This window comes from Zootermopsis nevadensis, unplaced genomic scaffold (genome assembly GCF_977971745.1).
Source record: "Zootermopsis nevadensis isolate Lab colony 2312 unplaced genomic scaffold, Znev_1.0 Znev_ptg000016l, whole genome shotgun sequence".
Classification (NCBI taxonomy): Eukaryota; Metazoa; Arthropoda; class Insecta; order Blattodea; family Termopsidae; genus Zootermopsis; species Zootermopsis nevadensis.
The window spans coordinates 11,259,125-11,287,019 of record NW_028259148.1 but is presented as its reverse complement, the minus strand read 5'-3'; the positions used below and the strand labels follow the sequence as shown (position 1 = coordinate 11,287,019).

The following is a 27,895-nucleotide window of genomic DNA, read 5'->3' as shown; positions in this document are numbered from 1 at the left end:
GCAGTAGCCATGGTAGAGGGTTGAGTGACTGGCTTCACACAGACATGGGGTCTGAGTAGGCCCTTTTTAGATTAACAGCAGGATTATGAGAATGTTTACAACCTTTAATACCAAAAAGAGAAAACATGTTTATATGCAGATTAACAATAACAAAGCACATATTTACTGATTAAGATGTTTATTAAGTGTATTAATTTTTATTAAATCAATAACTGCAAATCTTCTGTTCATTAAGAGAAACTAAATTATGACTTAAAGCAAATTCTGTCAAGCAGCTAATAAAAAATAAATGACACATCTTATTTAACAGCTACACATTAAAAATGTATGCTGGTGCTCTGAAGTTTGAGGTGGGCTCTTCAGAAACCACCTCGGAGGCGAAGAACCAAGTGCAGGGTTGATTCTTTATGGATGTTGTAATCTGATAAGGTGCGGCCATCCTCCAATTGCTTGCCAGCAAAAATTAAACGTTGTTGATGAGGAGGAATTCCTTCCTTGTCCTGAATTTTTCGTTTCAAGTTTTCAACGGTGTCAGATGGTTCAACTTCAAGAGTAATGGTTTTTCCAGTGAGAGTCTTCACAAAGACTTGCATCCTGTCAATACAAAATTCACTACTTGTACAACTTCTCCAAAGGTATAAAAACACATATGTAAGTACAGTAATCCCTTGTGCAGAACCCTCAAGAATGGATCATTATGTAAATTTGTTAAGGATAAATTAAACATACACTAGTAAGTCTCCCATTGATACCAAGATATTTAAATTTTTAGAGGTATAAAAAAGTTGACTGTGGAACCATGGTTCCGGAGAATTTGACGTAAATACGTCTCTGTATTTAAATTACTAGAGCAACGCGCTCCTTTCGGAGAGCTTTCAAGTGATTGAGTAAGAAACTAAACTAACCCCCCCAAATGGGGGGTTAAAACACTTGACCAACCCCTCCTTCGGGGGAATGTAATGTTATCTTCAATGTCATCCATCTTGTTATGAAAGCAGATTGTTGGCGGCAGTAATATAACACAACAATGCCGAGTAAACATAACGTTTCCTAGGTAACATAACAATGCATGCAAGATAACCATTGTTGTAGGTCCATATTTACAAATTGTTGATATTTCCTAGGTAACCATCTTACACATTTTACTTTCACTTTTTTTCCGAATGACCCTTCCGTATAGGCGTATTTACGTCAAAAGCTGACAGTGGAATCTGACTTAAATACGTCTCTGTAATGTAATGTAATAATTCTTATATAAGGTAAGTACTTGTGATATTCTAAAACGTTTTAACCAGCAAAAATTTTCTACTCTACGACGCACTTCTTCTACAGCCGATTCACAGCTCAGCTCTTCCGCAACAACGAAAGCGGATTGTTGACGGCAGTAATGTAACACAACAATGCCGAGTAAACAGATGGCACAATGCAAGCTGACCATTGTTGTCGGTCCACATTTACACATTGTTGATATGGATCTTACACGTTTTCCTTTCACTTTTTTGCCGAATGATCCTTCCATATAGACGTATTTACGTCAAAAGTAAAGCCTTACCTACAATGTTTGGAAATTACACACCTACTAAAACCATAATCATGAACTTAACGTGGTAGCAACATAAGCAAGAATTAGGCGAAGGGTGAGGTGAAAAACAGATGTAGGAATGTCAAAGAGATTAGGAGAGAACACACGTGCATTTTCACATGTACAGTTCTATAACATGTTTGCAAGGCTACGTAAATTCAAATTTTCCACTTACAGGAAATGATTGTATGCACTTATTTTTGAATGTATATGAAAATTTTCGTTGGACAGTGGTGTAAGTTTATACTCTTAACTTACTGCATTTTGCAGAAAAATTTACTGAATTTGTCAAGGTGTCACAATATAGCACAGCAGCAAGAACTGTAATTTGGGAAAGAAAGAGGCCCATGGTGAAAGAATCATACCAGTATAATCATTGTATCTGTAGAACATGACATGAGGGATGAACCTCCGTCTTTAGGACGAAAGTATAGGAATTTTTAGGTTATGTAACTAGTCTTGCGTCTCAACTAATTAAGTAACTATACTGTGCAGAGATCTCGAAAAGCAATGCTTTGTTACTCAAGAAATTTCCAGCCTTTTATGAAACAATAAAAGCACTACCTGTAATATGTGTGCTCACTGTTGATTTCATAGGAGCCCCCAAGGACCCCTCCCCTGAGCCAGTTTAATCTAGTACGCACCCTCCGATCTGTTTTGGTTTATAATACTGACCCATCAATGCCTAAGTCTTTTTGGATCTCCTACACTATTCCTATCCATACCATTTTAACAATGTTACTGTACTTATGTTGTTGGTGCTTGTATGGATAAAATAAATTTTCAAAGAAACATAAAACTCTACAAAAGACCCCATCATCATACGCTGCTAACACCATACAAAATGTAAGAATTAATTAGTCTTATACATGAGGTGGTACGTCTCCAATCATCATAAACACGTTCTTTAGAGTCGGATACTACCTAGTTTCAAGTCGTACTATGGACCGAATAAAATTGACAAAGTTGGGGTTCCCATTTTTCGCGTTTTTAGAACGTGAAACGCACAAATCTGGAACTTCTTTTATAAGCGTCAAGCGACTTCATAGTGCGTCGGAGTGTGTCCCTAGCAGCTCATATATGCGTGTAGGCAGCAGCTTATCCGAAACACTCAGTGTATTTGAAGTACAACAAATTCGTGCTGCAGAAAACGGTTCAATAGCAAATCTACCTCAAATTGTTTAATATTCATGACAGCACAAATAAAATCAGACAATCGGGCGTTGCCACTAACATGACATAAATATAACCAGCTGCTATCCTCCCTTAAGGAGGAAGGTGGCTACAGAATTCCTCCGGTAGCCAACATTACAGACGTAAAGTCCTCTAGATTCACGAGATCTTACATATGGCGTTGCTGGCATGTGAATGTTTAATTACACACCAACCCTCATGATACCATAGACAAACATAATAATGGTAATAATAATAACAATAATATTATTATTAATAAAGAATATCCCTTACCTGAAACTTTGTTCAATTGTAAGATACCACAGCACAAAATTATCTAGTCTATGACGCACTTCTTCTACAAGTGATTCACAGCTCAGCTCTTTCCGCAATAATGATAATAAGCGGATTGTTGACGGTAATATATACAAATACAACAATGCCGTCGAAAACTGTGACGTAACAATTAGTAAAGGAATGGAGTGCAATACGGTTTATTCAGGCGTGCATAAGAAACGAGAAAAGAGCCTTATGGCACGCCCAACCAACATTGTTGCAGGTGTGGGTTAGAAATTCGAATACATTTCTTACATTGTTGTTTCTATTTTAGAAAATAGAAAGTGCTTATCTTATATAAGAATTATTAAGAAATCTGTGACGTGGACGTCGTGGTCTCTTACAATTGAACAAAGTTTGAGAAATCTGTGACGTGGACGTCGTGGTCTCTTACAATTGAACAAAGTTTGAGAGACATGGAAGGAGGTGAGCTGGCCTTTCTGAAGGCCCACCTCCCTGAAGTGTTCCAACAGGTCCAGAAGCAGATCCTGGACGCCATCGCGGCGGAAAAGCAAAGACAGCGGGCAGCAGTGGCAGCAGCATTAAATACAGCAGCTACGACCGTGGTCGGAGGGCCTACTCGAGCCAACACTGGCAAGAGGAAAGCCAAAGAGTTGGACTTGTCCAATTCGAGCGGTTCGTTGGAACCCGCATCCAGGCGCCCGACGCCCGGGCCACTGTCCGGAGCCCAGTCACCTTCTCTGCCGGCACCGGCAAAAGTTCATCGGCCCGATGGACCGTCGGTAGCAGCAACATCATCCACCGCTTCCATGAGCAGGACAGTGCAGCCCTCAGCCAAGGGACCCGGCTCCCAGCCGGGACCCTCTTCCTCGATGGAGGTGACTGGGGACCTGTCCGGGCCGCTCACTGGTGTGTCATCTGACGCCGCTTCTTCTTCCAACGCTCAAGTGGACAAAACGGCTCCGGGGGAGCGCCGTAACAAAACCCCGGTGTACGTCTCTGGGGTGAAGGACGTACGCAGCTTCCTGCATAGGATTCGCGCGGAGTTGGCCTGCGGGATCGTGGCGCAGATGAAGGGAGACCTTCTGGCTCTTGTGCCTGAGACCGCCGACGGGTTCCGGGCCACCGTCAGGGTCCTGCGGTCCCTCGATGAGGGCGAGGGTGTGAGTTTTCACACATTCTCCCTCCCTGAGGATCGGTGCGTGCGCCTGCTGATTAAAAACCTGGGAGTGCGCATGCCTGAGGCCGAGGTACGCGAGGAGCTGGCCGCCATGCACATTGCTGTGCAGGGGGTCATGCAACTGCGATCGAGGCGCCGGGCCATGGACCAGGACGGTGACCGTCCCCTTACGCCACACTTTATAGTGTCGATAGCACGAGGCCCCGACGTGGCGAAAGTGCGTTCCCTTACTGAGATCTGCGGTCTGCGGGTCAAGGTAGAAACATATGTTGCACCAAAGGGGCCCATGCAGTGTAAACGGTGCCAACGCTTCGGGCACACGCAGCGGAACTGCGGTTATGCACCCAGGTGCGTGGCCTGCGGGGACGCTCACCCATCCGGGTCGTGTGCCACCCCCAAGCAACAACTTAAGTGCTGCAGCTGCGGAGGCAACCACACTGCGAACTATAGAGGTTGCAGTAAGTGGAAGGAAGCCAAGACGGCCGCTGCACAGCGTGCGAAAGGGGATCGCGGCCGAAAGGACGACGTCTCCACGCGCCTGCCAGCGCCCAAATCGGCGCTAGCTAAGCCTTCCCTCGAGCAGGAGAACTTGGGCCCTGGGTGGAACCACGTGGTCCGTGGTGGCCGCGTCGTCAAGGCTGCGGCTATGAAGAACCCCGCCCCAACGCCAACTGGAGCCATTGTACAGACTGAGCGGCAGACTATCCCCAAGGGCGGCCGTGCCAAGCCCGCTCGTCCTGTGGCGCCGGTGGCAAATCCCACAGCACCTGCTCTCAAGAAGACTGACCCCACCCCACCCAAGGGTCAATCACCGCTCCAGGACATCTCAGATATCCTGGAAACCCTCTCACCACGGGTCTGCATTGAGTTGACACGACGTCTCCTCGCCGCGATCCATTCACTCCCCCCCGGGGGGTCTCGTCCGCGAGCCCTCCTCAAAACCGTTCTCCTCTTCATGGCCGACAATGACTGCACGGCCTAGAGGACACGGTAGCAAGGCCTTGCGGCTGGCTTACTGGAACGCCGACGGTGTCCGCGACAGGAAGCTGGAGCTGGAGCAGTTCCTCGGTGACTACGGAGTCGATGTTTGCCTCCTGAACGAGACGCACCTCACGTCGGGTCGGGCCTTGAGGTTCGCGAACTACGTTTGCCACCGTACGGACCGCCCGACGCTAGGGGGTGGCACAGCGATCCTTGTCCGCAGGGGCATTGATCATTACCCTGTGCCGGTATCGGGTCTACAACAACTAGAAGCAACCGCCATTCACCTGGTACTGGCAACCAGGAAAGTCAAGCTAGTGGCGGCATACCTCGCACCCACCCGGCCATGGATAGAGTCGGACCTGACCGAGTGCTTGAGCGGGGGTTTCCCGGTCCTCTTGGCTGGTGACCTCAACGCGAAACACACGGACTGGAATTCTAGCCTTATCTCTACTAGGGGCTCGCTCCTGCGTGATTACGCCAACAGAAATTCCTGCTTCATCTACGGGCCGGATTCTCCAACCACGGCTCCCTACACACACAACGCCACACCTGACGTCCTTGATATTGTCCTCATCAAGGACTTCGTCCTACCGGTGCACCTGACTGTCTGCCCCGCACTCAGCTCAGATCACCTGCCCGTCCTCGTCGACACCACGTGCCGATCGTCCTTTCAAAACCTGCCTGATCGCCCGGACTTCGCGAGAATGGACTGGGCTGCATTCCAGGCTTGCCTCGAAAGCAGACTACCGGGGAACCCCGTGGTAAACGACGAGGAAGAAATTGACAAGTGCGTCGAGGAGCTGACCAGTGCTATCCTGGAAGCCACAGCAGCGTCCGCTCCCAAGCTTCGACCCCGCATTGACAGGCGACCGCTTCTACCCGCTAGTATTCGAGATGAAATACGCCTGAAGAACCGGCTGAGGAGGCGATGGCAGGTCACAAGAGACCCCGCTCTTAAGACCCAGGTCAATCGACTCCAGAGGTCGGTGACCTATCGTCTCAACGAGTGGCGGAACGAACAGTGGAGCGACACGCTCGAATCCTTGGACTGCGAGGACCAGTCGCTTTGGAAAATGACCAAGCGTGTGATGCGAGTCCCCACTCCGTCGCCCCCCTTCTTAGTGATGGGAGGACTGGCTCTCTCGAACCCCGAGAAGGCAGAAGCCCTAGCCGACAGCCTTGAGGTCCAGTTCCAGCCGGTAGACTACCCGTCGGACCTGACTACAATTGACATGGTTAACGAGGCGATGCGAGCATACGAGTATGCCCCTGTAAATGAACCAAAATTAACCAGTCCATCGGAGGTCGCCCAGGCCATCAAGGGACTCAAGCTTGGCAAGGCTCCGGGCCCCAACGGTATACCGAACAGGGTCCTGAAACATCTCCCACGACGCGCGGTAACCTTTCTCACGAAAGTGTTCAACGCGGTCCTTCGCAGGCAACACTTCCCCTCGGCATGGAAACACGCTCGAGTGGTGTCCATACTGAAGCCGGGGAAGGACCCCACGCTACCTTCTTCCTATAGACCCATCAGTCTTCTCGACACGGTCGGCAAACTCTGCGAGAAAATCCTACTAACGAGGGTCCTACACGAGGTCAGTGAACGCGGGCTGCTGCGCGACGAGCAGTTTGGGTTTCGACCCAGACACAGCACATCGTTACAGCTGGCTCGCCTCGTCGAAAGGGTCAACAGAAACCTTGATGAGAAGCGGCTAACCGGCGCGGTTTTCCTGGACGTGGCCAAAGCCTTCGACACAGTCTGGGTCCAAGGCCTCCTATACAAACTGACCGTCCTCAACTTCCCGTCGTACTTGGTAAAAACCATCTCTTCCTACCTCGCTGACCGGACATTCCAGACATCCTTCCAGTCGGCCATGTCCACACGTCGTACCATGCGGGCTGGAGTTGTGCAGGGCGGAATTCTCTCCCCTGTGCTCTTCAGTCTGTATGTCAACGACATACCCACACCGTCCCGCCACGTCGAGTTAGCACAATACGCGGACGACACGGCTCTAGTAGTCACGTCCCGTAGCCCAACGCTTCTCGTCAGGTATCTGGAGACCTACCTCAGTAGACTTGAGCTCTGGCTCAGGGCCTGGAGGATTGCTATCAACGTCTCGAAGAGCACCGCGGTTCTCTTCATTTCCGCGAGAAGACACATCCAACAGCCCCGAGCAGTGCAGTTCCTCGGACAGCCGATCCAATGGGTCAAAACAGCACAGTATCTGGGGGTCACCCTTGACGCCGGGCTTACTTGGTCGGCGCACGTCAACCAAGTGGGAAAGAAGGCAGCGCAACGATTAGGTGTGCTAGGCCCGCTTATCAATAGGAGAAGTGGCCTGTCAATCAGGAACGGTGTACTACTCTATAAGCAGCTCATCCGTCCCATAATGGATTACGCATGCCCGATCTGGAGGTCAGCTGCCCACAGCCACGTCCAGAAGCTGCAAGTTCTGCAATCCAAGTGTCTTCGAATTGTTACTAACGCGCCCTGGTACGTTAGTAACAGGCAAATACATGAGGATCTGGGGGTCCCTTTCTTTGCCGACCACATCAGAGCACTAACTGAGAGGTTTGACTCGAGGTTAGCTGGTGTGGGGAACCCCTTAGTTCGGCAACTCGGAAGACACTCGTGCCGAATGAGGGCTGCCAGAGTTCACCCAAGGGCAACCGAGGGCGACTGATGTTCAGCAGGCCAGCCGAAGCCATCCCCAAAAGACGGCCAAGTCAGCACAACGAGTGGTTAGACTACTCGGCTACCCTGACTGAGGTTTTTCGTGCTTTCCTCAGTTGTAAGGCGAATGCCAGGGTATAACTTAATAGGGGCACGGCCCGCCACCCTTCCCCCCGATCATGGAGGCCATCAGCTGAAGTGATCTTCCCCCCATGCCGCAGAGGCCTTCAGCCGAAACGGCCCCTCCCTCTCTGGGTTCATACCCCAGAGACCCAACCAACCAAATTCCTTCGACAACTTGCCTGACAGGATAACCTCCCATCAGCAGCAACAAATCCCAGTTTGAATGGTCGAGGCTCCCGCCACGACGAAACCCCGTTAGCGTTAGCAAAATTTCCGTTCTTATATTACGACCGTTTACCATTTCCAGCAATGCGTCTTGTGCGCAGGAATGGTTTCACCTAGGTAGGGACGATGCTTGCGCTTGCGCAGGCCTCTGCCCTCAGTTAGCTTCTTTGGTTGGTTGGTTGGTCCATATTTACTTACCCTGTGCCGGTATCGGGTCTACAACAACTAGAAGCAACCGCCATTCACCTGGTACTGGCAACCAGGAAAGTCAAGCTAGTGGCGGCATACCTCGCACCCACCCGGCCATGGATAGAGTCGGACCTGACCGAGTGCTTGAGCGGGGGTTTCCCGGTCCTCTTGGCTGGTGACCTCAACGCGAAACACACGGACTGGAATTCTAGCCTTATCTCTACTAGGGGCTCGCTCCTGCGTGATTACGCCAACAGAAATTCCTGCTTCATCTACGGGCCGGATTCTCCAACCACGGCTCCCTACACACACAACGCCACACCTGACGTCCTTGATATTGTCCTCATCAAGGACTTCGTCCTACCGGTGCACCTGACTGTCTGCCCCGCACTCAGCTCAGATCACCTGCCCGTCCTCGTCGACACCACGTGCCGATCGTCCTTTCAAAACCTGCCTGATCGCCCGGACTTCGCGAGAATGGACTGGGCTGCATTCCAGGCTTGCCTCGAAAGCAGACTACCGGGGAACCCCGTGGTAAACGACGAGGAAGAAATTGACAAGTGCGTCGAGGAGCTGACCAGTGCTATCCTGGAAGCCACAGCAGCGTCCGCTCCCAAGCTTCGACCCCGCATTGACAGGCGACCGCTTCTACCCGCTAGTATTCGAGATGAAATACGCCTGAAGAACCGGCTGAGGAGGCGATGGCAGGTCACAAGAGACCCCGCTCTTAAGACCCAGGTCAATCGACTCCAGAGGTCGGTGACCTATCGTCTCAACGAGTGGCGGAACGAACAGTGGAGCGACACGCTCGAATCCTTGGACTGCGAGGACCAGTCGCTTTGGAAAATGACCAAGCGTGTGATGCGAGTCCCCACTCCGTAGCCCCCCTTCTTAGTGATGGGAGGACTGGCTCTCTCGAACCCCGAGAAGGCAGAAGCCCTAGCCGACAGCCTTGAGGTCCAGTTCCAGCCGGTAGACTACCCGTCGGACCTGACTACAATTGACATGGTTAACGAGGCGATGCGAGCATACGAGTATGCCCCTGTAAATGAACCAAAATTAACCAGTCCATCGGAGGTCGCCCAGGCCATCAAGGGACTCAAGCTTGGCAAGGCTCCGGGCCCCAACGGTATACCGAACAGGGTCCTGAAACATCTCCCACGACGCGCGGTAACCTTTCTCACGAAAGTGTTCAACGCGGTCCTTCGCAGGCAACACTTCCCCTCGGCATGGAAACACGCTCGAGTGGTGTCCATACTGAAGCCGGGGAAGGACCCCACGCTACCTTCTTCCTATAGACCCATCAGTCTTCTCGACACGGTCGGCAAACTCTGCGAGAAAATCCTACTAACGAGGGTCCTACACGAGGTCAGTGAACGCGGGCTGCTGCGCGACGAGCAGTTTGGGTTTCGACCCAGACACAGCACATCGTTACAGCTGGCTCGCCTCGTCGAAAGGGTCAACAGAAACCTTGATGAGAAGCGGCTAACCGGCGCGGTTTTCCTGGACGTGGCCAAAGCCTTCGACACAGTCTGGGTCCAAGGCCTCCTATACAAACTGACCGTCCTCAACTTCCCGTCGTACTTGGTAAAAACCATCTCTTCCTACCTCGCTGACCGGACATTCCAGACATCCTTCCAGTCGGCCATGTCCACACGTCGTACCATGCGGGCTGGAGTTGTGCAGGGCGGAATTCTCTCCCCTGTGCTCTTCAGTCTGTATGTCAACGACATACCCACACCGTCCCGCCACGTCGAGTTAGCACAATACGCGGACGACACGGCTCTAGTAGTCACGTCCCGTAGCCCAACGCTTCTCGTCAGGTATCTGGAGACCTACCTCAGTAGACTTGAGCTCTGGCTCAGGGCCTGGAGGATTGCTATCAACGTCTCGAAGAGCACCGCGGTTCTCTTCATTTCCGCGAGAAGACACATCCAACAGCCCCGAGCAGTGCAGTTCCTCGGACAGCCGATCCAATGGGTCAAAACAGCACAGTATCTGGGGGTCACCCTTGACGCCGGGCTTACTTGGTCGGCGCACGTCAACCAAGTGGGAAAGAAGGCAGCGCAACGATTAGGTGTGCTAGGCCCGCTTATCAATAGGAGAAGTGGCCTGTCAATCAGGAACGGTGTACTACTCTATAAGCAGCTCATCCGTCCCATAATGGATTACGCATGCCCGATCTGGAGGTCAGCTGCCCACAGCCACGTCCAGAAGCTGCAAGTTCTGCAATCCAAGTGTCTTCGAATTGTTACTAACGCGCCCTGGTACGTTAGTAACAGGCAAATACATGAGGATCTGGGGGTCCCTTTCTTTGCCGACCACATCAGAGCACTAACTGAGAGGTTTGACTCGAGGTTAGCTGGTGTGGGGAACCCCTTAGTTCGGCAACTCGGAAGACACTCGTGCCGAATGAGGGCTGCCAGAGTTCACCCAAGGGCAACCGAGGGCGACTGATGTTCAGCAGGCCAGCCGAAGCCATCCCCAAAAGACGGCCAAGTCAGCACAACGAGTGGTTAGACTACTCGGCTACCCTGACTGAGGTTTTTCGTGCTTTCCTCAGTTGTAAGGCGAATGCCAGGGTATAACTTAATAGGGGCACGGCCCGCCACCCTTCCCCCCGATCATGGAGGCCATCAGCTGAAGTGATCTTCCCCCCATGCCGCAGAGGCCTTCAGCCGAAACGGCCCCTCCCTCTCTGGGTTCATACCCCAGAGACCCAACCAACCAAATTCCTTCGACAACTTGCCTGACAGGATAACCTCCCATCAGCAGCAACAAATCCCAGTTTGAATGGTCGAGGCTCCCGCCACGACGAAACCCCGTTAGCGTTAGCAAAATTTCCGTTCTTATATTACGACCGTTTACCATTTCCAGCAATGCGTCTTGTGCGCAGGAATGGTTTCACCTAGGTAGGGACGATGCTTGCGCTTGCGCAGGCCTCTGCCCTCAGTTAGCTTCTTTGGTTTGGTTGGTCCATATTTACACATTGTTGGTAGTTGAAAAAAATTTGAAGAGAATTACTCTAACATAATTTGGTTACATTCAATTATAAATGTAAAGAGTGAATAATTAATATTAAATGTTTTCTATATAAGGAAATTTAATAATAATGAGAAGAGGCATAAGAAAGAATTGCAATTTCATTTGACCTTATTTAAAAATAACGTCTTGTTTTATTATACTTGATTAATTTTAAAAAGAATTTTTCAAGGGCCCGGAGCTATTTACTCCATCACTCCTGCGTCAGTGAAAATGTTTCCGGGGACCGCATGTGGCATACAGAACGCATGTTTCGCAGTTCTGGCGTAGACAATGGTAGTGTATTTGCCTCTGAAGTTGGCAGATCCCTTTTCAAGGAGACTGGGATGGAGATCATAATTTTTATCTCTTTCTGGCTCTAATCCATGTCACAATGGAGACTTATATCGCTCTTGCGTTTAAAGCCCAACATCTGAACGTGTAATTTCGTTCTGACTTGTTAAGATCCTATTTGATTCACGTACATTCCCACAAGACTCGCACATTTTTATTATAATATATATATATATATATATATATATATATATATATACACATATATATATATATATACATATATATATATATATACATACATACATATATATATATACATACACACAATAAAGTATTTAAAAATTATTAAATTAAACTGAATAATTGTAACTAGTGTAACATTTTATGCTGCTAATAAATAATGCAGTAAGTTAAGAACAGACCTGATGATAGTTATGTAATAGCCTAAATATGTGGTCTAAACAATAAGAGAAACATTGCACTAGTAAGCTTTCGGGAAATAAACACCGATAATAAATGTGAGGATTTGTCTAATGTTCCTGCTCTGACATTGTGGACACTCTGCTAGTAATAAGTGGCCTACGCATTTTGAACATTTCAGTAAAACTCACTTCAAGAAAATCCACGGAAAAAGATGGCATTCTGCCTAGTTCAGGCAATTTATCGGTTTGTTATTATAATCGTCGATTTTATCTACTTTAAATCTGAGAATACTTTATTCCAGACGGCAACACCTCGATGCGTTATTTCTTGTTAATGTTTTTAAGGGCAAAATAAATTGCAATTCCATTATGGAAGCTGTTGGTTTACTTGTGCCGGCGAGGCAAATAAGAGAATTTTCTACTTTTAGTGTGAGCAGTGCACTAAGACATAGTCCTTCAGCCAGGTGCGTCCTCGCTGCAAATGACGTACGTAAATTTTTATACGTATTTAGTATAAACATTGTCTCCCTTGAGGGCACGTTCTCAGTAAAGGAAATGATCTAGATAGGTTGTCTTGATAGATGATCTAGCTTCGTTATCTGTTTTTTGTATTTCTTTAACGTTTTACAATTATATTAGTGTTCCCTAGGTGGATTATTTGTTTTTATTTATATTTCTTCATTTATTATCATTATATCACTTGGATGGCTTCGTCATCCACTCTCCGTACCGTTTTTAGGCATAGTTTCCTACAACGATCCCAGAATACCTCGGTGGATTCACTTTTATTTTATACAGCATCCTGTAGCTGTGTACAATGATACTAATCAGGTAGCTTATCTGAGAATCGATCAATTAAAGCCTTTTTCATAACTCCATATGGACATGAATCTTTTAGTAATTCTTCTTTCCCGTTTAAATATTGCAATGCTAGACCCTGTAGCTTTGACTCAGCAATCAATGCCATATCCAATTCCGTCCAGTGGTTGACTTTTGTGAATGACTCGATTTGAGTAAAATATTCTTGTACCGTTCCGCTTTCTGAATCTCCAGACCATTCTTTCAGACTGGCTACTAATGATACATCTTTAGTCAAGCTTCGTGATAGGGCAGTCTGTAGTCCTTCCAGACGTTCTCTCAGAATTTCTATCTCACCTGCTACTGCGGTTGCCATTTTTGAAAACTAATATTTATCGTCTCTCTTTTGTTTCAGACTGACTCAGGACATTTGGCAGCTCTACAGTTGTATTTCGGGGAAAAGCTATAGCTATAGAAACTCAAGGTTTTGTTAAATTCATATACTGAGGTTTTTCTCACTTTGAGCATTTAGGAAGATCATATTCTGGCTTTTGAACAACAGGCTCCTCATATCCCCTGTATGCGGGTCGACTGGACACTCGATATTGTGCCAGTCCAGGTCTGTGGTTCAATTCCCGAACGGACTGAGCCTTGAGATGAAAGGTAAACCAGGCTTCGGCATGTTGATCTGGCTTATAAGAAAAACGAAGAAGGTGTAATTACATGATTTCTGGAACGCCTTACTTCACCTAAATTAGACTGAATGCTTAATTTTGGCTTTGTGGAACACATTGAGTTGAAGGAATGTGACCCAGATGGCCACTTGCGGGTCACCCTCCTCGGCCTTCCTTCTGTCCCAAGGGAGCCTGAAGTAGAAACAAAAAAAAAAAGGGGCAAACATAAACCAACAAAGAAAATACTTAAGCCACCCCACACATGGTGTGCATCCCTTCCAGATGCGGGGTGATGACTGCATTACGACCATCGCATCATTGCGATGGACCAATTGACTTTAAGCTCAGCTTAAGGCGCGTTCCCGCCGTTGTGGAGGAACGAATCAGGTCGCAGCTTTTAAGCCAAATTCAATGACAAATTACATAATGCAGGGGTATTTAAGCGCGATCGTGGTTGCGGGGCGCTCTCAAAAAGTTTTGGTCCTTCGGTCGAGCGGGGGTGTTTTTCTTAACAAACGTACGAAAGCACAAAGGAACAGCCGAGCCATCCAGCTGCCACCGTGAATAGTGCTTAGGATATATATGTTCCTGCGCGTATTAAGGAAAAATAAAGTGTTGTCGATCAGTGCAACACAGAAAGACTTTGTCGTCCATTTGTGCAGAAACCTGCTCCACCTTCTAATTCCCGTATATTCCCAGGGAGTCGGAAACTCGTGCTCACCGACAACCTCACACCATGATCAACAATCCCTTCCTGTATCTTTACACATCCCACGTCAAGAAGCTGTAACCATATGAGCAAACCAGGCTACGAATACGAGTATACTAAACAAGCAGTGTGACGTGTGGTGGAAGGAAAGGGACGGTTACAATATTTCCCTTTGTAATGACCCACAGGTTCAACTACACTCTGTGAGGTCCCTGGTGAACAGGTGGTCTAATCAGTTGGGTGGTTGACTGTCAAATGATTTACTCCTCCACAATTTGCCAAACAATCGGTACGCTCAATCTCTAAAGCTTCGTATTCATACCCTGGCGCAATGAATCGTTCAATGATCCTCGTTTCTACTTCAAAAACTATGGTCCCCGTTGAGGTTTCGTTCGTAAAAACTTTATATGATGGAGCGGCAAATCCCTTTGGTTTACCCTCAAAAGCAATTTCCAATTGCGAATCAACTTCTAAGTTCCCAAAATTATGCGCAAACTCGTTAACAATCTGTGGATTGATCTTCGTATACTTCCTAAAGAAGTTTTTAACAAGATTTTTAGCAAATATATTTGAGCCTATAAGAGCGTCACTATTCGTTGCTCCTACAACGTGTACCAATAAAACCGTAAATTTATGAGTCAAGGGAGGAGGTCTACGACAGCACGACATGCTAAAACATTTCTTAAAAATTTACTCACATTCCCTTTCTGCTTTTGAAACACCTCCTCAAATCACTCACTCAGGTATGTATTACTTTTCCTGGAGTTAAGGATTTTTTTTTTTTTTTTTGACACAACCCTCCAATTGAAGATGTGTTTAATCACGACGCTGCCTCCAATTTGTTGTATATACACATGAGTGGTGGTGATATTGAAGGTGGGTGAGACGAGGGGTTACCGTTACTTAATGAACTCTACTTATAATAATATGATTATATATTCCACAATAAGTATTTGAATGAGGTTACCAGAACGGTTACACAACTATCAATGATTATCAAAGTATACACATATAAACCCTAAAAACATAAAACAATATACTTATAACCTATACTTAACTATGACATATTCAACTAGAACCAGTACCTAATCTGATACTCTTTTACAATTCTCATAAGTACTTTACTACCTTACTACCTTACAACACACTCTGAACTCACTCACAGAGCTCCACAAAGTTGTCATACACGTCACCCTCTGCTTAAAATGGCGTGAATCCTGTGAGCATCTCGTACAAGATGATACCCAGACTCCACCAGTCAACTGCCTGCAACAAAAACAAATTTGGGGAAACAGACAAAATCAGTCACTTTTCATTTCTAAAGACTCTTAACACATTCACAAGAATTTAAGGAAAACAAAAGCTGTGGAATGAATAAAGTGCTGTTAATTTATTCCCATAAGCTTTTACGGACTATTCCTATGTATTATATATATGAATTCTCCAGTTACGTAGTTCACATTGGTATCACTTTTAGTCCAACCAGGCAAAGACTGTGCCACGTTTTCATATGATCTGCATAGTTGATGCCGCGTCAGAACCTTAAAATTGCTTTATTATCCATCGTACTAATTCCTGTTACCGAAACGGTTCGTCTGTACTTTAATTCAAAGGCTCTTCATTCACTACTTATATTCTTTAAATCTCAGTTTGTATGTAAGCCGGTTATATATTTCACCATTTTTGGGGGGATTTTGGAGGAAAAATTGACACTCTAAGCTACTTTCCTGTTTTGGCGGATAAAGTGACAAAGACTACAGAATAATCACTACCCATTTCAGTGTTTCTTCACTAAGTGCATCCTAAATAACATTTTCTGACAAATATGTAACACTACACACACCAGATGGCACAAAGTAAACTACACCAAATACAGATGAAAGGTTCTGACACTGCAATGTGCACTTACCACGTTATCCTTCAATGTTATGAGCAGTTAGTAAACACACTCATTTTAAAACCATTTTTCAATGTTGGCACCTCCTGGGGGTAGGGAAACAGCATTGGCAGAAGAACATCTCATCCCCCATGGAATTTATAATTATGTATCCATACCCTCAGATTATTATACTGCGATGATTGATTTGTTTATTACTGTTGGTTCAGTCACGTTAAACAGTGAAATCGTTATTGTCGCATTGTCCGTGCGTAACGAACTTACCGTGGTATGTCCTTTGCCTTCAACCATTTCGGGAGCTATGTAGAAAGACGAGCCGCAGAAGGAATATGCGCATTTACACTGTTCATAGAAACATTTTACATAACTGTGATCGCAATCTGAGACACAAAACAACTAATAACTAACGCTCTAGTAGTAAGAACAAACTCTTAATATTGCTAATTCCAAAGCCCACCATTGGATACAGTTCACATCCATTCTCATTTCTCTCCTCCCTCAGAATCAATTTTCTAGTATTCCTCTTAATCAGTGGTCCACACAGCTCCTACATTTTCAGCTTATGCATTTCAGACTCAACAACTTATGAGCCTAAGGTAAAAATTAAATTTACCTTCTGACGAGGGTGGAACTTTTTACAGACTAGAGCAATGCGCTCCTACCGGAGCGCTTTCTCGAGAGTCCTTGTCGTTCTTTCTCGATAATTTCACGTTTTTCGTCTATCAGTTTCTGTTGATATTTAATACTTCATATTTCAGCGTGTTTTTTTTCTCTCTCTTCTGTTCTTGTTGATTAAGTTTTTCTACGTGTATTGTTAATATGGTCTCGTTTATCAATGTATGTTTTCTTTTGCTTTTCCTTATTTATTAAATAGGTCTGATGTTTTAGTTCTTTACATCGCTGTTCAGAGGCCAACTGTTCTTGGTCAGTCAACTTTCTATGTCCAACTCCACCCTTGCCAATCTTCGATAAAGACATATTGTTCTGTGAAAATGCTATGAGTAATAATGAAAGGGGATTGTTGATGGCAATATACCAACATAACAATGCAGAGTAAACAGAGTGCAGTTCTTTATGTACTCACCCATTATCAGGTGCAGGTCAGAATCCGTCTGGAAGGTGTAGTGTGCCTTCACCAAGAACAGGCTGTCACCTACATCCTCTGACACGCGGCACTCTGTCATGGTGTGCTCGTACATCTTCCTGTCCTCCATTCATGGCGCAGAGCCATCCTTGATCGCTCCCTCACCTCTTCTTGACTAGATGGACCTTCCCGAAACCTGTAACATGGCATTTATGTTACTTATTGAAGTCTGTTCAACAAACGGTTCTTGTGTCAGAAAACAATCTTTTCCTACAGATGAGGATTCTGTATAACTTTTTATGCAACGTCTGAACTTCATAATTTTCAGTGTATGTTCTGTAGTCAAGTAAAAACGCACTAGAAGCAGTTGGAGTTGATGTGATAGCTTTTGTAGTTTCTAATGATTGGAGCACATAATTTCAAATAAGGGAAATGAATAGCCCTACTAGGTGACAAAAACATAACAAAAATATATTTAATATTATACAAATACTTCATAATTACAACATTTTCTGTTATAATACGAGGTGCGATCAGAAAGTTTCCAGACTGCGCCTATAAAAACCCGTACACTTATCTCAGGTATTAAATTCATCCATCACCCTTGAAGTAGTTCCCCTGGGAGTGAACACAACGATCCCAGCGCCGCTGCCAAGCCTGGAAGCATCCCTGGAAATCTTTCTTTGTCAGCCTGTCAAGCACCATCTGCGATTCTGCCTGAATCTCTTCTATCGTCTCAAATCTCCTTCCCTTTAGCTGAATTTTCATCTTTGGGAAGTGGAAGAAGTCACACGGAGCTAAGGAGGGTGCGGGATGACGGCCATGGTGTTTGAGGCCAAAAACTGCCGAACTTTCAGGGCGGTGTGCGCTGGCGCGTTGTCATGATGCGTCGCATGTGGAGTTCTTCCTTTAGAATCAGCTGACAGGTCCCATAGCCTATCCCAACAATGTCGCACAAGTCGTTGATGGTACGACGTCGATCTTCGTGAATGGCCTGCCGAATCTTCGTAACATTTTCGGGCGTTGTGCTCGAAGATGGTCGTCCAGAACGCTCGTCATCATCGACAGAGGTTCGGCCATTTTTAAAACGTGAATGCCACACAAAAGTTTGTGCACGACCCATTGCGGACTCCCCAAATGCTTGCTTTAGCATTTCATAGGTTTCCGTAGCCGTTTTGGCGAGTCTTTGGCAAAATTTGATTTGTTCATGAAAATCCGCCATTCCGAAACCGCAGGAGGGTCGGTGTAATGCACTACCAAAACGCCCGTAACTAAGAAACAAATGCTAATTCGATGGTGCCGGCTGGCACACTGATTCACTATGAATGTAGGCCGCACCCCCTAGCGGCAGAAGCTCGTACTACATCCGGTTCGCCCTCTATTGACACAGTCTGGAGACTTTCCGATCGAGGGTGATGGATGAATTTAATACCTGAGATAAGTGTACGGGTTTTTATAGGCGCAGTCTGGAAACTTTCCGATCGCACCTCGTATATTTCACTCTCAAATCAGTTGCAGTGAACATGAATTAGTGCCTGGAAGTTAGTGGTAAGATGCTGGTCTACTTAATGTCCAGCAGTTTAAGAATTGCATTAGTAAATGTGTCCCTAGACACATCCATGGAGATGGCAAATGATTCAGTGAGGTTCCTTGCATTTGGTGCTGATGTTAAGAATTCACACATCTATGCCTGCACCCCCCCACCCCTCTGTCCCATTATGAACCAGACCTAATGTCACATAGAGGATCTGTGAGATGTCACGGCAATGACAAAGCATTCATAACAGCTCAGATTTGCCAATGTACCAGGTCTACAATTTCTGAGACTGCGGTTCTGCCAGCGATCTGTTGACATGGACAGGAGTATTGGGCGTTCTTCCCATGAGTGACCGGCGAATCAGTTTCATTGCGTCTCTCGTTGCGGATTGGCGTTGATAATATGGTGTATAGTACTAAGTAACGTGTGTTCTTGGTCGAAACATATGCCAAATATTTATCCTACGGAAGATGCCTCCGTAAATTTCGCAGACATTTTCCTGGTGTAAGTGTTCCTAGCAAGTCCATGATAGAGAGATTAGTAACAAAATTTCGTAGTACGGGATCAGTTTTGGATAAAAAGAAGAACAGGAAACGGAGTGTATTGACAGAAGAGAAATTGGATGAAACTGGGGCTTTCTTATAAAAAAGTCCAAGGAAATCTTTGGCACGTTTAGCTGCACAATCTGGCGTGTCATTGGGATCTGTTCACACAGCAATGAGACTTCTGAAATTGCGACCATATAAGACCACTGTTGTTCAAAGACTCACAAATCCTGACACTGGTGCTAGGCTTCGTTTCTGCAATTGGTTGTTGGGATCCGTGCATGATGGAATTGTTAATCCTGAGCTATTGTTTTTTAGTGATGAAGTATGATTGCATTTAAGTGGATATGTCAACACTCAAAACAACCGCTACTACAGTTCCAAAAATCCACATCAGTTGCATGAACATCCTCTTCATGACATTAAGGTTGGAGTCTGGTGTGCAGTTACCTCCAAGAGAATAATAGGGCCCATCTTTTATAATGAAACCATAAATTGTGAACGTTATGTAAATTTAATACTTAGACCCTTTTTCCAAGAAATGACCAATGAAGAAAAGACTTACGGTTTCTTCACGCAAGACAATGCTACAGCTCACACAGCTAATCGGTCGATGTTAGCATTAAGAGAAGTGTTTGATGAACAAGTTATCGATCAGTGGCCTCCGCGTTCCCCAGACTTAAACCCGTGCGATTTTTACCTGTGGGGCATGCTGAAGAACAAAGTTTATGTAAACAATCTGCACACTACAGAAGAACTTAAAGAAAATATTTGACAACTGATTTCGGCAATTACCCCAGAAGAGCTTCGTCGAGTATTTCGAAACATGTCAACGAGATGTGAAGCTTGCCTACAAGCACAAGGAAGTCACTTCGAACATCTTTTGTGATTTAAGGTAAGAACAATTAATGTAATAACATGTATTAGTGACGAGAAATATTCGTAGTTCGCTGTTACTAGCGCCACTGAAACTGATTTGCCGGTCACCCACCAGAAGAAAGCGCTCAACTCCCGCCCACATCAACAGTGCGCCGGCCAACCACGCAATGCAAGCACGACTGCAGCCTCATAAATTGTAGACCCATATTATATAAACAGAGCCAATGAGGTGGGCCCAAAATCTTTCTGAATTTAGTAATAAAAATAAGGTTTTAGCAAGATGAAGCAATCAGGAAAATGGCGCAATAAACATGAGTTGTCTGTACCTGGGGTGTTGAATGAAGATGGTCGAGCTGGGTGAGAGTCTGCAGGGAACAGCCTCTTCAATTCTTCACACAGCCAATCTGGGTGCAAAGCTTCTATATCAAAGCCCGAGAAGTGGCCATGGTTTGGATTTCGCTCCTGGCGTTCAACGTGATGATTAGTATTCAAATTTGATCTAACGCTATTTCTAAAGTACCTCTAAATTCACGCGGATAATAATTATTACACAAATCGTCACAACTTTCAAAATCTGGGTCCATAAAGCCGCAAATTCTGCATCTGTTTTCCATTGGTATATGAAGATTATTTGCATATATTATTTCAGACTAATTATATTGCCCAAATGCATAAAAAATAAAGAAGTTGCTCGCAATATAAGTAAAAACGAAGCACAACATACGATTGTACCGGGTCTACAATTTATGAGGCTGCGGTCATGCTTACATTGTGTGGTCGGCTGGCGCTCTGTTGATGTCGGCGGGAGTCGTGTGTGTTCTTCTGGTGGGTGACCGGCGAATCAGTTTCAGTGCCGCTAGTAACAGCAAACTACGAATATTTCTCGTCACTAATACATGTTATTACATTAATTGTTCTTACCTTAAATCACAAAATATGTTCGAAGTGACTTCCTTGTGCTTGCAGGCAACTTCACATCTCGTTAACATGTTTTGAAATACTCGACGAAGCTCTTCTTGGGAAATTTCCGAAATCAGTTGTCGAATATTTTCTTTAAGTGCTTCTGCAGTGTGCGGGTAAATTGTGAACGTTGTGTAAATTTAATAGTTAGACCCTTTTTCCAAGAAATGACCGATGAAGAAAAGAACTTCGGTTTCTTCATGCAAGACAATGCTACAGCTCACACAGCTGATCGGTCAAGGTTAGCATTAAGAGAAGTGCTTGGTGAGCAAGTTATCGATCAATGGCCTCCGCGTTCCCCAGACTTAAACCTGTGCGACTATTACCTGTGGGGCATGCTGAAGAAAAAAGTTTATGCAAACAATCCGCACACTGCAGAAGCACTTAAAGAAAATATTCGGCAATTGATTTCGACAATTTCCCAAGAAGAGCTTCGTCGAGTATTTCGAAACATGTTAACGAGATGTGAAGTTGCCTGCAAGCACAAGGAAGTCACTTTGAACATCTTTTGTGATTTAAGGTAAAAACAATTAATGTAATAACATGTATCAGTGACGAGAAATATTCGTAGTTCGCTGTCACTAGCGGTACTGAAACTGAATCGCCGGTCACCCACCGGAAGAACACGCACGACTCCTGCCGACATCAACAGTGCGTCGGCCGACTAAGCAATGCAAGCACGACCGCAGCCGAATAAATTGGAGACCCGGTACTTTGCTGGGAAAAAATTCAATAATGTCAGCCATCAGAAAAGGAAAGTAAAAGATTGGTATTGTTGCTAAAACATTTCCATTGTTATAGATACGAGATTAACAAATTCTGCATTATTTTGAATTATCTTCCATGACATATTCTGACTTCCTGAAACAAAAAAAATGCACATAATTATGATGCGTTAATTCCATGGTCTACGGAAGTTTAATGGCGATATGGATCTGAGTCGAGAGACATTCTGCAGTTCTGCTCAGACAGTTGTTAATAATTGCAATTTATTATATAGTAAAATATTCTGTAACCATGTCCAATATCTTTAAATTTTTTGTAGTCACCTGCCTATAAAAGTTGTAACTGATGCGAAACTGGGGTTGGGTTCCACTTTTCTTGCTTCCAGAGCTTCTGCTGCAGCAACTACTACTATTACTACTACTACAACTACAACTAATAACTTTACTACTAGTCTGCTGCCCACCTATCCATGAAAGTTCGAGTAATCAGGTTCGTGTTGTATAAGCAGATAAATTGGTGCAGAATTAAGAGAAACCTGCACTTACCTCCTCCTAGAAGCTTCAGGGATTCAAAATCAGGTTCGCTGACACTGACGGTCCCTGTTTGTTCTGCTGTAACAGAGTATTAGAATTAAAGACTTGACCAGGAAGTAAATTTTTACACTAATAATTATATTAATCTTACAAATAAAATAAACCATGATTGTAAAATCTATATGTCGCACACATGGGGGAGGGCAAGGTGTACATATAAAATTTTGGTGGGAATCCTTTGGAAGATGACCACTGGGAAGACCAAGGACAAGTTGGGAGGATGATATCAAGATGGATCTTAGGGAGGTGGGCTGTGAGGATGAAAAATGGGTGGAATAGGCTCAGGATTGTGTTTGGTGGCAGGCTTTAGTGTTGCCGGTGTTGGACATGCAGCTTCTGCTACCAGGAAATTACTTAGTAAAATAAACCACAAAACTCCCCATCATGCATAGTATTAGTTATAGTTGTGGAGAACCGCCACTTCACATGGCTGTCTGTTTCCTGATCTGCAAAGTTATTGTCTTTAAAACTAACTGTTTCAAGTATTACCAACAAACATAACACATAGTTTAATGTTCTTGCTGTCCCTTAAATTATACTAGCGGCTAGCTAAATGAAGGGGGTGAAGATGCATGTGGCTGTGTATGCCTCCAGACAAAACACAAATGCAAGATAATATGCTGAGTTCAAGACATCTTTATCAAATCAAAATTGTCACAACAAAATTAAGATCAGATTACAATCATAGAATGCATGCTACATATAATTCGTTGTATTAACCTTTTACATTGTATGTCCTAATGTTCAGAGGACTGTGGCTGCTAATAGCTCAGACTCTATAGCGGAATTATGTGGATTAAGAAATCGTGGCCAATTTTAATGTGATATCAAGTATTTGGCCGGAAGAAACTGAGAAGATACTGACATCACGATTTAAGTTCGCGACAGAGTTTTCTCGCAGAATTTATACAGTTGCATCGTGTGTCATGCCTCACGATTAATATAGAACAATTTTTTTTAAGCATGCAAAACAGTTTACAAAAGATTTCAGGTTGCATTGGTCTTGACATTGTCGCTTGTCCAGTAACATTTTATATAAACATTTACTATCTCATCTCGTATCGCATGGTTTAATAGCTTTAAGGTTATTGTTTCGTATCATCCGATAGAGAATTCTCTCGACAATAAAATGTTTAAGACTTGAGGTTCTCACAGCGGTGAGTATGAAGATTTCCGTCTTCTGGGTTGTTGCGCTGTGTAGTCTGGTCGATGTTAACCAACGTTTCAGAGGTCATGCCCTGACGACGGAGGCAGTATGACCTCTGAAACGTTGGTTAACATCGACCAGACTACACAGCGCAACAACCCAGAAGACGGAAATCTTCATAAAATGTTTAGTATAATTTGAATATATTCTACACTGCAAGAGCACGGTATCTACAAAATCAGAAATTTCGACGTCCAGAGTACCTACAGTCCATGTTCTCTTGAACATAATCATAGTTAACCCTTTAACCCTTCGGCGTGTATGTCAGTATAATCTGGTAACGCTCGAGGGCATTTAAATTTCGCGAGCCGTATATGTCAGTGCAGTGCACGCCAGGCTGTTAGCTTAACTTTTGCAGCCCATAACTATGGAACGAATAACGACTGATATATGATGTTTGTAGTTTATCTGTTGCGAAAAGAATGCTCTCTCTGTTCATATAGGACTAGCTTTGTATTTCATGCGGCTGGGATGGTCAATCTCAATATTACTGCGTGACCTCAAGAGTTATCGGGACTTGCCTCTCAACACATGGTGTTTGTTTCTGAATGCAGGATATTCATTTTATCAGTGTCTGGAAGTATCAAATGATACAGCCATAGTTCCTGGAACTAAAGAGAGAGGAAAAAAAGTCGTATCTGAAGCATTCGAGACTGATCAATCTCGCTTTACGTATTCATTAGGCATGTACAGTTTTGTTGCATATAACAAACTTTTACACCCCTATACTCAGAAATGTATATAATGAAGGCTAAGATAACTCTATGTGGACATGTTGCAACACCGCTGAATTCCATTGAGCTGTGCCCTTGAGTCAAAAAATAATCGCCTGACCTCCTCATAGTCAACATGAAATTCCCTTCGACAAGTCGTGTGCTGAATGAAGCTGAGCGAAGGGCACTTCTAGAAGAAGTTCTGGATGAAAGTGACTGTAAATATAGTTCGGACACCGACAGTGAAATAGCAGACATTGCTTCAAGGACTTCCATACGAAGATGAACTTCTGATCCACTTCCTCACACTGCTCACATACAAGGCGTTCATATTATAAGGTAAGATTATAAAACAACCTTTTAAGAGGATTTCAGTGAAATTTCATTATTATGTCTCATATAATTTAAAAGTTATGATAAAAAAGTGTTTTAGTGCAAAATTTAAATGGACATCGAAACAAAATTACCGCTGTACGAGTTCAACCGCGGTATTTAATTTACCGCGTTAATATCACAATGAACAGATTTATAATCCTTCTGAAATTAGTAGCTAATGACGAAATTTAATAAATACTTTACCAAAAGTCAAGAAGCTCGTTGTTGGGGAATCCATCAATCTTCTAATTAAAACCTTCATCACTCACTCACTGGTACTTCTTACAGCTATTTTAACATATACCTATTAAATTAAAACTTAATATAACTGCTAATATTTAGCACTACAATGAACAGCCCACACGTCCGTGAATTAGATGTATCATTAATCTATAACAAATGCATTTTACGACTTGCTAATATACCATATTATATCTTAACACTGCTTAATTCTAAGACTTGTATTAATATTTTCTTAGGGGTTGCTTTTTAGTTATTGGTCACAGCCTTTTTTGCTAAAAATGCCTCTACACATCACGACACCAGCAAAGAAAATCAAATTGCAGTAATAGGAAGATCCTGTCACAGATTAACAACTCAACAGAAAAGTTACAAAATCAGAGGCCTTTAAAATTCTGTGACATTAGAACAGGCCACACTTGTTGATTACAGCTTCAGTCTTTAATCAAATTATTTACTCAATTGTAAAGCAAGTATAAAGGGAATATTTAGTATAAAGCTAATATATAAACTTCCTCTCAATGTATTTATTCCCTAAATATAATTTAAATACAAAGACGTATTTACATCAGATTCTCCGGAACCGTGGTTCCACTGTTAATTTTTGATGTAAATACGTCTATACGGGTCATTCCGTAAAAAAAGCGAAAAGAATATGTGTACGATCCGTGGTAATGTATGGTTGGTGGTACTGTATGTTAATAGGGTGTGAAGTTGGCATGTATGTAGTTTGTCTTGCCTTGAAACAGATTTTACATATAATCATTTGGTTTTCAGAATACGTTGCGTATAGGTTAAAAGAATGGTCGAGCTAGAATGTGCCGTGTTGATAGGGTCAGGGGATTGTGACAAGTACTCAAAGATTAATATCATTCATCCAGAGGTAAGTTTTGCACCTTAAATTGGAAGAAACACATTGAGTATATTATACCTAAATTAAGCTCTGCATGCTTTGCCATGAGAACAGTCGTACCACTCATGACAATAGATACTTTAAAGCTAGTTTACTTTGCTTACTTTCACTCTGTATTGTCATATGGATTAATCTTTTGGGGAAATTCAACAGACAGTAATAAAGTTTTTTACATGCAAAAGAAAATAATTAGAATAATGTCCGGTGTCAAAAGCAGGGTATCTTGTAGAAAATTATTTCGTAAATTTAATATACTTCCACTTGCAAGTGAATTTATACTCTGCTTGCTATCATTTGTGGTGGAAAACATGGATAAATTTAAAAAAAATACAGATGTACATAATTTAAATACAAGACGTAAACATGATCTATATGTGCCAAATGCTAACTTTACTAAATATCAGAAAGGGGTGTACTATACAGGTATCAAGTTGTTTAATAATCTTCCACCAACAATTAAAAGTCTAAATTATGATATAAAGGTATTCAAGCCTGCATTGAAAGATTACCTCTTTACTCACTCCTTCTATTCTGTAGATGATTTCATCTCTGCTGAAAATGTTTAAGCTTTATATACATAATCTACGTATATGCAAAGCAAGTTTTGTATTTATATTTAAAATTCTGAGGTTTATGTATATTAATTTTGTAAAATTATTTTTCATACTTGTATTGCAGAATCTGAAATTTATGTACATTGATATGTGAAATACGTTCTTGTACTTGTGTTGAAAGTTCTGAAGTGTATGTATATTGTATGAAATGATATGTTCTACATCCTTTGGTTGAGTCCTAAGAAGGATCTATGGAATGTAAATAAACTACTTTACTCAACTCTACTCTACTCTACATAGCATATACAGATTGTGATACAAATACCAAAGCGTTCCAATGAATTACGCCAGGAAAGGTTTTCGAAAGAAAATGGCCGTGTCTTCTACCAGAATGCGATAATGACCATCCACCTTCATTCATTGTTTAGGTTAAGAATGTTTGGCGCTCGTCCATAAATCTTTGTGGTATATTGCGTAAGAACAGTGATTAAACATTTTTTCCCTTCTATAGTGATAGAAGAAGAAAACTTGCTAAACTTCTTTAATAAATGTTCCTTGTTTCATCTTCACCAGGAAAATTACATACTGCAAGAAAAAATTAAGAAAATGCAAACTTTACTAGCAAAGAAGGAAAAGTCAGATGAACTGTTGTACAAAGAGCTAGGAGAAAAGGAAAAGTCCAACGAATTGTTGTGCAAAATGCTAAGAGAAGAGAAGAAGTCCAACGAATTGTTGTGTGAAATGCTAAGAGAAAAGGAAAAGTCCGAAGAATTTTTATACAAAAAGCTATAGGAGAAGGAAAAACAAAGGCTGAAAGATTTGGTAAGCTGTTTTTATCTGGGACATAAAAATTAAATTCAAAAGTAAATTCTAAGAGACGAGCGGATTCACTATTATGACAATATTTGTAACAGTTATTACAGAAACAGCTTCAGGACGAGAAGGACGTACAGAACAAAGTCCTGGTGGAAGAACTTTGGAAAGAATTTTCAGCAAAAGTAGATGGTTTTAAAATTCAGCTAACAAGACAAGTGCAGGGCCTGCAGGAAGAAAAGATCAAAATAGAGAATTATATGAGAGGTATACCATATTATAATCCTGTATTTATCACTCCTTAGTGCACTTTGACACACACTTATATTGTTATCAGCATTGACCATTCTTTTGAGATGTTCTAATATTAGTGTTAAATTCTGCCATCAAAGTCCTTTGGTATGTCGCAGCCATTTAATTCAGTTTGTTGAAGTCTGAAGAAAGTTGCATGAAAATAATAAAACACTTCCCTCATTAATTTACCTTACAGAGTTTCAGAAAAAATAGTTTC

The 27,895-nt window shown here is 43.6% G+C and overlaps 1 protein-coding gene and 2 long non-coding RNA genes across 7 annotated transcripts; 1 reads left to right on the top strand and 2 right to left on the bottom strand.

The window, feature by feature from the left end:
• Positions 1–161: 161 nt before the first annotated feature.
• Positions 162–13,664, bottom strand: LOC147873771 (ubiquitin). The gene is made up of 2 exons (XM_087349647.1): positions 13,485–13,664; positions 162–594 (listed from the first exon to the last, which is right to left on the bottom strand). Exon 2 carries the CDS (start codon positions 591–593, stop codon positions 360–362), a length of 234 nt encoding a protein of 77 aa, XP_087205773.1. The 5' UTR covers position 594; positions 13,485–13,664; the 3' UTR covers positions 162–359.
• A 24-nt stretch (positions 13,665–13,688) lies between these two features.
• Positions 13,689–25,424, bottom strand: LOC110835210 (uncharacterized). 5 transcript variants are annotated; one of them, XR_015535330.1, is made up of 7 exons: positions 25,069–25,424; positions 22,522–22,584; positions 20,617–22,111; positions 19,977–20,123; positions 17,330–17,525; positions 15,512–15,614; positions 13,689–13,831 (listed from the first exon to the last, which is right to left on the bottom strand). It is a non-coding gene; the product is annotated as an uncharacterized LOC110835210 (long non-coding RNA). The 5 variants fall into 5 exon arrangements; XR_015535328.1 differs by lacking the exon at positions 19,977–20,123 and having other exon boundaries at positions 15,508–15,614; XR_015535329.1 differs by lacking the exons at positions 19,977–20,123; positions 25,069–25,424 and having other exon boundaries at positions 22,522–23,790.
• Positions 24,392–27,398, top strand: LOC110835218 (uncharacterized). The gene is made up of 3 exons (XR_002544838.2): positions 24,392–24,828; positions 25,882–25,987; positions 27,145–27,398. It is a non-coding gene; the product is annotated as an uncharacterized LOC110835218 (long non-coding RNA).
• The last annotated feature ends 497 nt before the right edge of the window (positions 27,399–27,895 follow it).

Excerpts from the sequence above, each read along its gene's own strand:
- LOC147873771 (XM_087349647.1), bottom strand. The coding sequence starts at position 593 with ATGCAAGTCTTTGTGAAGACTCTCACTGGAAAAACCATTACTCTTGAA.